The sequence below is a fragment of the Equus caballus genome, chromosome 23 (genome assembly GCF_041296265.1).
Source record: "Equus caballus isolate H_3958 breed thoroughbred chromosome 23, TB-T2T, whole genome shotgun sequence".
NCBI lineage: Eukaryota > Metazoa > Chordata > Mammalia > Perissodactyla > Equidae > Equus > Equus caballus.
Window position 1 is genome coordinate 48363486 of NC_091706.1, and position 12729 is coordinate 48376214.

Genomic DNA, 12729 nt, shown 5'->3' on the forward strand with positions numbered 1-12729 from the left:
CACAGAAAGGAGTGTGGATTTTCTTCTAAATGTTAGGGGGCCGACCCCTTGGCCAAGTGGTTAAGTTCGCGCACTCCACTTCGGCAGCCCAGGGTTTTGCCGGTTCGGATCCTGGGCAGGGACATGGCACCGCTCATCAAGACATGCTGAGGCAGCATCCCACACGCCACAACTAGAAGGACCCACAATTAAAAATATACAACTGTGTAACGGGGGGCTTTAGGGAGAAAAAGGAAAAAAAATAAAATCTTAAAATGTTATGGAAAGACACTTAAAAGTTGTAAGCAAGGAAGTAACATGTCTTAATGTTTGTAAAGGAGCTCTTGGGCTGCAGAGTGGCAGGTGGACTGCAGAAGGCAGAGAGGAAGACGGCAGAGCAGTTAGGATGCTCTCCCAGAGGCGCAGGCATGAGAAGACGGTGGCACGGACTAGGGGGACCGTGGAGATGCAGAGAATATGCACGAAGGAGCCATGTTTTGGAAGTAGACTCAACAAGACTAGCTGATGACAGAGATGTGGGAGCAAAGAAGGGTAAATTGAGGGAAAGTCAAGTGTGAGGCATGGTGGTTGAGCAATATTGTTTTATTAATATTTTGGGGGGCCAGCCAGGTGGTGCAGTGGTTAAGTGCACACATTCTGCTTTAGCAGCCTGGGGTTCACTGGTTCACCGGTTCGGATCCCGGGTGCGGACATGGCACCGCTCATCAAGCCATGCTGTGGTAGGTGTCCCACATATAAAATAGAGGAAGATGGGCATGGATGTTAGCTCAGGGCCAGTTTTCCTCAACAAAAGGAGGAGGATTGGCAGCAGTTAGCTCAGGGCTAATCTTCCTCAAAAAAAATATTTTTTTAATTATTTTATTGAGGTCATATTGGTTTCTAATGTGTAATTTCAGGTGTACATTATTATTTATCAGTTTCTGTATAGACTGCATCTTGCTCACTCCCAATAGTCTAGTTTTTATCCATCACCATAGATATGTGCCCTTTACCCATTTCACCCACACCCAAACCCCCTTCCCCTCTGGTAACTACTAATCTGTTCTCCTTATCCAGATGTTTGTTTACCTTCCACATGTGAGTGAAATAATATGATATTTGTCTTTGTCTGGCTTATTTCACTTAACATAATACCCTCAAGGTCCATCCATGTTGTCACAAATGGCAAGATTTCATCTCTTTTTATGGCTGAGTAGTGTTCTACTGTATATATATATACCACATCTTCTTTATCCATTCATCAGCCATTGGGCACTTGGCACTTGGGTTGCTTCCACATCTTGGCTATTGTGAATAACGGTACAATGAACATAGGGGTGCATAAATCTCTTTGTATTGTTGATTTCATGTTCTTTGGATAAATACCCAGTAGTGGGATGGCTGGATCATATGGTAGTTCTATTTTTAATTTTTTGAGATATCTCCACACTGTTTTCCACAGTGGCTACACCAGTTTGCATTCCCCCCAGCAGTGTATGAGGGTTCCCTTTTCTCCATATCCTCTCCAACATTTGTTAATTTTTTTCTTGTTAATTATAGCCATTCTGACAGGTGTAATGTAATATCTCATTATAGTTCTGATTTGCATTTCCCTAATAATTAGTGATGTTAAACATCTTTTCATGTGCCTGTTGGCCATCTGTAAATCTCCTTTGGAAAAATCTCTGTTCACATCCTCTGCCCATTTTTTGATCGGGCTGTTTTCTTGTTGTTGAGTTGTATGAGTTCTTTATATATTTTGGAAATCAACCCCTTGTTGGATATATGATTTTCTCCCAGTTGGTGGGTTGTCTTATCATTTTGTTCATGGTTTCCTTTGCCTGAGCAATGTTGTTTTAAATTGTTCCCCCAAAGCCTTATGTTTGCTCCTGAAATAATTACAGAAAGGACGACTGTCTCCAAATTGCCACAACTGAAATGAGATGCTTTGCGATCTGTAACAAAGAGACAGGAGTTCATTTAAGCATATCACACGTCCCGTGGTCTTAAAATGTACTGGCCTAATCTATTGCCATGTGAAACCTGCTCCCCCAGGCATGCAGACCGGCAGTTCTGACATGGACAGGGCTTATGTACATCAAACGGGGGGCTCTTGTCTAAGTTGAAATATAACCCCCTCCTCCATAAACTACTAACCAGTAAGTCTTTAGAAGAAAAAAAATGATTCTTTCTAAGCTAGTAGCTTTAGTTTTAAATTTCTAATATACTTAGTGGTATGATTAGATTTGTGGAGCCTCCCCTTTAGTAAAGTCATGTCTACTATTTATGAAATCAGACTAGGTTTGCTTTGTCTGATGAAAGACAATTCCAAGAATCTCAGTGTTTTCTATTTTGAAAAGTTGTGAGAAATACCACATACACACGTTATTATTACTGAATAGGCAAACTGTGAGAAATATGAACACCTCAGGCTTCTAAAAGCATGAAGTGTCTCAATAAATGATAATCATCCTCATTCTATGAATGCTCCCCATCCACCCCACCTACACTGCATACATTATCTCATTTAGCCCCACTGTTAGGAGTGAGGAAATGATGGTTCCCAGGGCCTTCTGCTCTTTGACGTGAGCCAGTTCTCCAAAATGACATCTACCACTGTTTGCATTTAAAAATAAAACAAAAACAAAGCCTTCTTTCCCAAAACTAAATCTTAAAATTAACATCAGCAAATGAATATTTAATATCAGGATGTTCAATATGGCTAGTTGCAGTATTTGATACAATCTTACTGTGATTTCTTTCCTGCTCTGTAAAACTCTACCCAGCTAAATGTGATCAAAAGGAAAATCTATACAGAGTTGCTATTCAAATTAATGGCTGCAACTAAACATTTCTAGTATAGTCCGCACTGGGTAAGGTGCCAGGAATGCATACAGCGACTCTACCAAGTGGGCATTACTGATGAGGAAACTGACTCTCACAGAGAGATTAAGTAACTTGCAAGTGGCAGAACCCAACCCGTGTCTGCTAACCTGCAAGCTCATCCACGTTCTTTCCTGCCTCCCACATGCCTGCCTAGGAACAGACAAAACAAGTCTGAAATTCAAGGGTGCCTGAAAAGAGGCTGATTTCATTTGACCCTTTGCCCTACTTGAGATTGTAGCTATGGTGACAGTCCCTTGTATTCAATTGGTAATGGCTTTGACATGCAATTGCTTGTTCATCCTTCTATTAGGAAGCTAAACATGTTGGATAAATAGTATCTGCCTTGGGGGATAAACTAGAAAATCAGGAAAAACCATCATCTATTCACACTACACATCTGCTTGCTTGCAAATTGGACAAATTATCCATGTGGACTGGGGTGTTCATGTGGCTTGAGCCTATTTTTCCAGTTAAAAAGTCAGTCAGTCATGGGGATGTAATGTACAACGTGGCGATTATAGTTAATAATACTGTATTGCATATTTGAAAGTTGCTAAGAGAGTATATCTTAAAAGTTCTCATCTCAATAAAAAAGATTTGTAACTATGTATGGTGACAGATGTTAACTAGACAATGTGACAATCATTTTGCCATATATACAAATATCGAATCATTATTTTGTACATCTAAAACTAACAAATGTTGTATGTCAATTATATTTCAATTTTAAAAATTAAATTGTGGTGATCACTTGCACAATTCTGTAAATTTACTAACAATCACTGAATTGTACACTTGAAAGGAGTGAATTTTATGGTATGTAAATTACACCCCAATAAAGCTGGTTTTTGGGGTTTTTTCACGTGTACTGAGATGATGCTAATAGATTATGGTGGTAAATTCTTCTTCCTGGTTGAGAGGACAAAAATATCACATTGTTAGAAATCACTAAAGAGAGTTCCTTTGCTGGTTTCTATGGAAAAGAAGGACCACCCTTTCCTTCTGGAACAACCGGGTACCTACATCCCATCCATGTTGGGTGCTGTAGCAAGTATGCCAAAAGAGGAATATTTCTCCTCTGAGATGAAGAATCACCAAGTGAGGGAACAGCATATAAAAAGCTGGGAAGTGAGAAAGGACTGACCTTTTGGGACCTTTTGGAAGGGAAACTCCAAGCACTTCAGCATGGCTGATGCTAAAGGTCATGTAAGATTCCAAACTTCTGGGAACCACCCCAGACCTACTAAGAATGGCTCATGGTGGGCCCTAGGAACATGCATCTTAAGCAGTCACCCACTCCCCTAACCAGGGGATCTGTGCACATTAAGTGTGAGAATGCTTGAGCTAGATCCTAAGTAAGGCCTTAAATGCCATGCTAACGTGTTTGCAAACTACCTCAAAGGCAGTGAGAAGCTGTGACAGATTTTAAGCAGCAAGGTGAAAATGGACTTGAACTTTAGAAAGAGCAGTCTGGCATGGCACATTGCTCTGGGATAGAGCAAGAACCCTCAAGCCCCCTCCAGGGCCCAGGAGTGCACATACATTGTCACCTCCTCTACCTTTTAACCTCTTACACTAAGGCAATGAACACAAACATACCTTTTACAGGTCATAGTCACCTATTAACATCCAGCTACTAAATGAAAACCCTGTAAGAAGGTTATGACATTCACCAGAGTCAAAGAGGGAACCATCCCACAGAGCAAAACGTTTGGAGAAGCCAGAAGTGACTATACATACCACCTATGTGTTGGCAGGCAAAGGCCGTTTTCAAAATATTGCTGACATTGCCACTCCCCTTGCTGACCGATACTAACAGTGCTTTGCTTAAACAGATGGCCATTTGGGCGCATGTTCACCACTCTCTTTTGTGGTAAGTGGTTTCCCATCTCCCCTGAGGGAGGGAAAGGTGTGGGGACTGTAAATTTGCAGAACTGAGGCAGCTGGAGGCTGGGATTAGCCTGAGAGGTGCTTCTATCCTAAAGAAATCCAATGGCAGAAGAGGAGTTGTGCAAGACTCTCCATGGGCCAAGCTTTGAGTGAGGCCAGCTCCTTACACCGTTGGGAAACCAATGTCAAACAGTCTTAATAACCATAGTGCAACCTTGATGATAATAGTGCTAAGAGTCAACATTTGCACCCCATACGCTAAGACTTTATAGGCTTTAATCCTCAACAATAACCCTCTGAAGTAGATTCGATTATCTCTATTTTACAGAGGAAGAAACTGAAGCTTAAAGAGATTAACTTATCCAAGGTTGTATATGGAGGAGCAAGGATTCAAACCCGTGTCCATCTGACTCCAGAACTTGTACCATACAACTTCATGGGATGCATCAAATAGATATCCATTTCTTCCTAGTTTTTGATGCCTATATGAGTATTAAGGAAATAAGCAAACTTAATGCACAAGGTTTAGACCACATTATAAACAAATTTATGTATAGCCCTTGAAATCACCTAGTACAGGGGTCAGCAAGCTTTTTCTGTAAAGAATCAATAAATATTTAGGCCATGTGGGCCATCCAGTCTGTTTCCCGACTAATCACCTCTGCCATTGCAGTGTGAGAGCAGCCATAGGCAAAGCCTAAATGAATGCGCACAACTGTGTACCACTAAAACTGTATCTACAAAAACAGGCAGGAGGGGGGCAGGATAAATTTCTCCTTCTGGTGAAACTTGCCACCCTCTGACCTCGTGGAAAAGATACTGAATGTACAGGTAGAGCACTTGGCTTCTAACTCAGATTCTGTGCCTAAGTGAGCTAAGTGACCTTGGATAGATCACTTCCTGTCTGTTTGTAGGACGTGCGCACGTTCAGAATTTTCTTCTCCATTGACTGCAGAAATAAAGTAAAACCATATTTGAACACACTAAAACATGTGCTGCAGATTCTTCATCAAATCCATAAATATAATGAACAGTGGCGGCCATATCTTAAGGTAAAAACATAAAGGGAAAAGAGAACTAGCATTTTCAGAGTACTTCTATGTGCCAGGTGCTTGTAAAGTGGGCTCTTATTTCATCCTTATCGCCAGCCTTATGGGGTAGGTATCATTATTACCATTTCATAAATGAAGATCATCAGATAAGTTAAAATAACGTGCCCAAGGTCACACAGCAAATGGGAAGACAGGATCTGAACCCAAGCTGGCTGCTCCTCCGAAGCTCGTACTACTCTGCGCCAGGGGTAGCTGTTCTTGGCCAAAGAGCACCTGTTGCATGATTTTGCACAGATGATGACCTACGAGTGCTTCTGGGAGAGGGTTCTGGAGTCAGGCCTCATCCCCTCTCTTCGGGTCTCTCCCACTGTGTCATCTGCCTTGCTCACCTCCTCTCCAAAAGATCAGACTCCATTTGGCCTGAAAAAATGATGTGAGAATCTGAGATCTGTTTTCTTTAGTCTGAGTGAAATGACTGGAACTCATGTGTTGAAGAAAGACCAAGAACCCTAGAACTCTGGGGAAAAGTGGTCTAAGGAAGCAAAGATGGAGAAAGGAGGACCGAGGAGACGGTCCCAGAAACCCCGACGCTCCTGCTGACCACACCAGAGTGGAGGGTCAAGTTCTGTATCTCAGAACTCAGCCAAGGGTAGGAGTCTACGTGGTGAAACAGAAGCCGATGGAATTACTCAAAGGCGTCTGACTAGTCTGTCTCTTTCACCACTGCATCGCAGTTCACAGTCATCAGTTTAAAACTGTACTTTGGAAATGGGGTTGGGAAACGAGAAAGCGAAACCAAGAAATGAGATCATCATTGCTTCCTTTATCAAAAAAAAAAAAGAAAAAGAAAAACATTCTCCAGATAAGGGAGGATACGTGTCTCCCTACTGCCAAAAAAAGAAAACAAAAAAGAGCAAACCCAAACTCCTTAGCTGAGCATTCAAGTCCTATCAAAATTGGCTGGAGCACACACAGCACTGCTCTCCTGCCTCAGGCACAGAGCTCCTGCTCACTCTCTGCTTCAGCACAACGGCCTCCATCGCTCGTCATGCACGCCTGAGCGTGTTCCCCCTGCTACTCTGTCTGCCTGCAAGCATGAAGCAACGATCTGCTCCTTCGCTGCCTGCTGAAATTTCACCCCTCAATGTCCAGATCCAATGTCGCCTTCTCCATCACAGATGTCAAAGCTGAGAAGAACTTCAGAAATAGATCACCAATGTCAATTCCTTCATGCTTCCTATGAGGAAACTAAAGCCCAAAAGGGTTAAAAGACTTGCTCTAAGTCACACAGCTGGGCAGACAAAACTCAGTCTGGACATCAAGTCGGCTGACGCGGGGGCGGGAGCATGCCCTGACCGTGATGCCGTGGGTGACTGCCCCCTTGAAAGCTCTCTCCTCCCAGCTGCTCCAGGCCTGCTTACACTCTCCCTGAACTCCCTACACTCCGGGTCAGAGCTGTCTGTGTGTCTAAAACCAGACCTGACCCATCATGTTATCCCCATACTTAGCCACCTCTGCACACAGTGGGCCTTCAGTGGGCTGTAACAGTCATTCAACAAACAGAACAAAACACCAGAAAACCACCTGCCTCCCCACCTCCAGTCTGGGCTCCCTCCGATCAGACTTTGCACTGGCAGTGAGAGCCGCCTGCAGCGCTGATCTCTGCTCCCCTCTCCTCAGCTTCAGTCCTTCAATACACACCAAGACAGCCACGATCCGGCATGAAAGATTTGGAACAGCCTTCCTACCCTGCCAGCCTCATTTGCTGGCACCCAGAGCACCACAAGCTCTCCCTCACCTCCTACCTTATGCCTGCTAGTCCCCTCCATGGGATACACTTCAAGAGCTCCCCTCGTACCCAATTCTCTTTTATAAGGCTAACCCTTACTCATCTTGCAAGACGCAGAATTTCTAAGAAATCAACTCCTCCAGGAAGCCATCCCTGACCACCCAGCCCCCTGGGTGAGGTGCCCTCCTCTGTGCTCCTGAAGCCTCCTGCCATCCCTCCTCCATGGTTCTCAGCATAGATATTGCCTCTATTTGTCTACACCCCTGCCCCCATCCCCCACTAGACCACAACTTACGACAAGAGCTATGTCTGCTGCTCTAGCTATGTCCGCCGCTCTAGCACCTGGCACAACATTCAACATGTTAAATTAGACTGAATAATTCTTCTCGCTTACTAGCTACAATCAGACCCAACAACCATATATAATGCATTATTTCACTAAAATATTTTAAATGATGTAGACCCTGTGTATATTTCAGCATAATATCAGCAATACCAATGGGACATGTCCACAGATCTCAGCAAGAAAGCATTTACTACATACCCAGAGTCTTCGAACAAAAAGATTAGGATGCATAATGGCATTATGAACTGCCAGGCACTCAAAATTTGAGGAGTCCCTTTGGGGAGGGGACCTAACCAATGCGGCCAACTGGCCAGAGTATCTCTAGGTGCACAACCAATGTCCGTTAAGCACAGAGGTGGGAGAAGAGAGTTCTGATGCAGTCAGGAACCAAAGGGAGGTTTGACAAAGGCAAGCTCTCCCCAGGAGACCTCACAACTGCCCAGGAGAGTCTCCAGGTACTCATTTTCTGGGAAGTGAGCACACAGTGGCTTCAGGAGACCGCCCCACTGAGATGGCCACTGGGGCACCCAAGACTGGAAGCGGGGGAGCTGTCAGCAGGCGGCTGGATGGAAACCATGAACCTCACAGAATTCACAGTATCAGCTTCATAGGATCAGCTCACCCTGTGGATAATTAGTAATAGCACCGTCCGCAGGGAACTACGATAAGGCGGCCAACAGCTAACACAAGGAAGAAGTGACACCTGCCTAGAGAAGCTTACCTGAGCTAGCAGACTGGAAGGGAGGAGGGGGTAGCTGGGTGCGGGGGGACACACACCCTGTCCTAACCTTGCCCAGATTCACCCACTCATAAACAAATGGCCATGCTCCCTCAGTAAGAAAAGTCACAGTGAGCCTCAGGCGTTCACGTATTCTCCGTGAAGACACCCTCCTCCACATCCACATGACGGGGGCGGGGTTGAGCCCTGTGGGGACTCAGAATCCTCCCTCAACCCCATACCGCTGACCCTCAAACTGGGGAACAGGCCCCCAGGCCAATTCCTCCTCCACATCTCTCAGCCCTCAGGGCTCTCCTCCCAAGGCTGGGTGCCCTGCTGAACCCAAGGTGTGCTCTCACTCCCAACCATCTCAGCGTCCACCCAGGCCTGTGCCTTATTCCACTTGCTCCGCCCAACGCAATCCTGCTCACCCAACGCAATCCTGCTCACCCAAGACCCAGTTCAAATATCATCTCCTCCTCACCACCTTCACTTTTGCTTTGAGTGTGACACCCTTTCACTTCCCTAGAATATCAAATAGTGGCCACACAGGCCACCAACCTTATATTTAAGTGTTTGAACGCTTCCCAGTTGAAATAAGCTATTTTAGTTTCAGTCACCCAGTGAAGTTCACTTACAGATAGAGCCCTTCGACCCATTCAAAGTGAGGGACTTGCTACAAATAAGTCAAGGGTACCTAGTCTACAACGCACACTACTTCTGACTTGCTTACTCTGCCTTGAGCTCTTTTCTAGAGTTCTTATACACATGTCATATCTCCCTACCCAGACAGAGAGCCTAGAGTGCCAAAACTGTGTCTTCTCTTTCTAAGGCACCTTCCCAGTTTGAGCACTGGGCAAACGTGTGAAATCAATAAATGTTTGCGAAATGTGTGTGAAATTTATACAGCGTAAACAGTGCACCATTTACAGGACAAAAAGTGGACTTGGCACGAACAAAAAATTCTGTTTGTACTCTGTTCATCTCCTAGGACCAGGATAGTACCTAACATGTAATAGGAGCCTAATGGCTACTGACTGTAAAAAATAAATTAAAGCTATGGCAAAAACTGAGAAATCATTAAGCAACATCTATTCTGCAGTCATTCATTCACTCAACAAATATCTATTTACCAAGCATCCATGTGCCAGGATCTCTGCGGCTCTGAAACCTAACTTCCTCCCCAGAGCTGAAACCCTCCTTCCCCAGCTAATGAACTTCGGTTCATCTTGTAGGCAGTGGGCACACCTAGGGTCGCCATGTGTCTCCATACACCCAGGACAGTCCCAATTTACACCTATTGTCCAAACATTAATTATTAATAGCATCCCCTTTCTCTCTCAACAATGCCCTGGTCTAAACAATCATACAGCACTACGACTAATCAACCTTTTTCAATAAGCAGGCTAGGGATTCAAAACTTTCACTCCACATTTACTAGCTACTCCCAGTCTTGTTTCCTCACTAATAATACGGGCATAACACTGATTAAACTAAATGGTTATACACAGAAAAGCAGCTGGGGGCAAGGCTGGGCCATCAGATTGAGACCACACTGTAGAGAGCCTTGCATGCCAGTTACATGAATCCTTAATTTAATACACAACAAGGAGCCACAAAAATTTCTGAGGAAGGGCGTGAACGTAGGGTCAGAGCACCATCGAAGTGTTAGCACCTTGATGACCGAAAAGAAGTTAAGACAGGAGGAATGAAAAACAGCGGGCTCCAGGTCATACCAAAACAGACTGCCTAAAGCTGTAAATAAAGGTTGCCACAGATAAAAACAGCAATAAATGTTATCTCATCATTTGCCTTTATGTATAGTTTAAAAGTTTCAACAATAAATAGATGTAGTCTAGCAAGCTCTAGTTCATTGGTCTGTGGTCTCGGGGCCCTTATTGCAAGGGAGAGGCTGTAAGGAAGGTTCTGGACTTGCCCTCTTGTCTGCCAGTCGTGTAAAGGAGCTGTAGTTTGGTTTTGTTTGTTTTTACTTTAAGAGCTACATTTAAAACATAGTATTCCTTGTCAAGAGTTTCCCGACATTGAAGAGACGGGCAGGGCTTCCCCCGCCTGCTCCAGATCTTCCACTATTGCATCATTTGAAACTAAGCCTCCCCACGCAGCGACTAGTAAAATTTAAGTCAGGTAAAATGGCAGCAGCAGCAGCTGTGCGTGGGTGAAGCTGCGGCGGCCGCCGGCCTCAACTTCAAGAGCAAGAGAGCGCGTCCCTCCGGCGCTGCCGGCGCTGCAAGGAATAGTCAATAAATCAACAGGTCCCGCGCGCCCGCCCCAGGGTGCCCAGACCCCGGCGCGGAAGCCAGGAGGAAGTGGCCACTTATTTAAATACAGTTGAGGAGACAAGAGACCGGAGTCGTTCTCAAAGCGCCTTCCCTCCGTCTACCACCGACAACGGGACCTGCTTGGGAAAGGCCCGGGACCCGTGTACCGAGACGAAAGCACCAGTTCCCCGGCTGCTGTTCCGGTCCCCTAGCCCTCCGGCCCCTCGGCAGCCCCTGCCCTGCCCGCTCGGGCAGATGCCCCTGGGGCTCCTTCCTTCCTCCAGCTGTCCCCCTCCTCTCCTATCATCGACCGTAAGCCTTTCGGTTCTGCCCCCAGGAAACTCCCATAGAAGGTGAGATTCCCAGGTCAAGAGACGATTCCACAAACCCCAGCGTCGGGACTTCGGGGTCAGACCTCACAAAGCCCAGGCGTCCCTGGAGAAGCTCAGAACAGCTTGGTGCTGCGGATCCTCCGCTCCCGCGCGCTCGCACCCATCCACCAGCCGACCGGACGTGGTGTCCTCCATCCCCACGACCCCACCGTGCCGGCGCCCGGAACCTCGGCAGCGCCTCTGCTCCAAACGCCGCAGAAACCTCCTCGCTCCCGCGGGGACAGACCGCCCCAGCCCGGATGCCCCGACCTGCCCCTTCCTCCGGGCGGGAGGCTCCCAGACCGGGGACCAAGGGGGCGGGACCTCGGCCGTCCCGGCCGGGCTCGCTCATCCCTCCCGGGCTCCAAGGGCAGTACCCACACTTCCCACCGGCCAGTACCTCGTCCGCTTCCAGCTCCTCTCCGTTGCCTACGAGCGCCATGTTCCTCCTTCGGCTACCGCCGCCCAAAATCAAGCAGGAGCTCAGAGCCGACTCCTTTTCTCGGCTCCGGGCTCAGCCCGGCGCCAGCGAGGGAGGAAAGGGGCGGCCCCGCGCTCCCGCCGGGTCCCGGGCGGGGCCAGCGCGCAGCCCGGAGAGCGCTTTCCCCGCCCCCGGCGCCCGCAGACCCGCAGAGCACCCATTTCCCGAGCGGGCGCCGGCGGCCCGCCCCGCCGAGAGCTCCGCCCCCCGCAGGCCACGCCCCGCCCTCCCTCGCGGCTCAGACCCGAGCAGCCAACCAGGTTCCCGCAACAGTCTCCGCCCCCAGCCTGCAGCGGCCTCGGACCCATGGGGGGGGGGGTCCACATCGTGGGCGGAGTCACTTCGCAGACAGAGACTTGGCCGGTCCGGCCCACCTTCTGAGAACGTACCTGAGGGTGTCCGCTTGCTGCGCTGCGCAGAGAGTTCGCGTTCCCCTGCGGCCAAGTCTCCGCCGGGTTGACTAGGCCAAGGTCAAAGCTGCGCAATCCTTGAGGCTCGTGGAAGCGTCCACCTGGTCCTTGGGCCAATACCAGTCCCCTTCCCTCGCCAGAGGGGGCCACTGCGTCTCACAGATGATGTGGCTAGAAGGCAGCCTTGGGTCATGGGCACTGGTCACCCAAAGGACCCTGTCACGCCACCAGCCCGGACACTAGGTCAAGGACATCATCTTCAGATACAGGGACACTGGGTTTGCTTCTATATGTGTTTGAAAAGTAAGAGAAAAACCACAGGACAGACATTTATGCAACTTAGAGCTCCTCTGCCCTTCCTTCCACATCCCTGTCACGTTTATGTCCCCATAGCGTCCCACACTGACCCCTTTGGTAACCCCAAATATATGTGTATAATCCGTGCTTGAACTATAAGCTCCATGAGGGTAGGGAGGCCCTCTTCTTCAAGGTTGTATCCCCAGCACCTAGAACAGTGCCTTGCAGGTA

At 47.4% G+C, this 12729-nt stretch overlaps 1 protein-coding gene across 8 annotated transcripts in view; it reads right to left on the reverse strand.

Annotated features, from left to right (window-relative positions):
• TTC39B (tetratricopeptide repeat domain 39B) overlaps positions 1–11979 on the reverse strand; it is a 149983-nt gene extending 138004 nt beyond the window's left edge. For 2 of the 8 annotated variants that reach the window (XM_070248710.1, XM_070248704.1), the window contains exon 1: positions 11711–11979. Coding sequence is in view for 1 of the 8 variants with exons in the window: in XM_070248698.1 (XP_070104799.1) it covers positions 11711–11752 (42 nt within the window). In the remaining 7 variants the exon portion in view is untranslated. Of the gene's footprint in view, positions 1–11327; positions 11625–11710 lie in introns of those variants that run through there. The other 6 variants (XM_070248698.1, XM_070248699.1, XM_070248695.1 and 3 more) reach the window with 6 other exon arrangements.
• Positions 11980–12729: the final 750 nt, after the last annotated feature.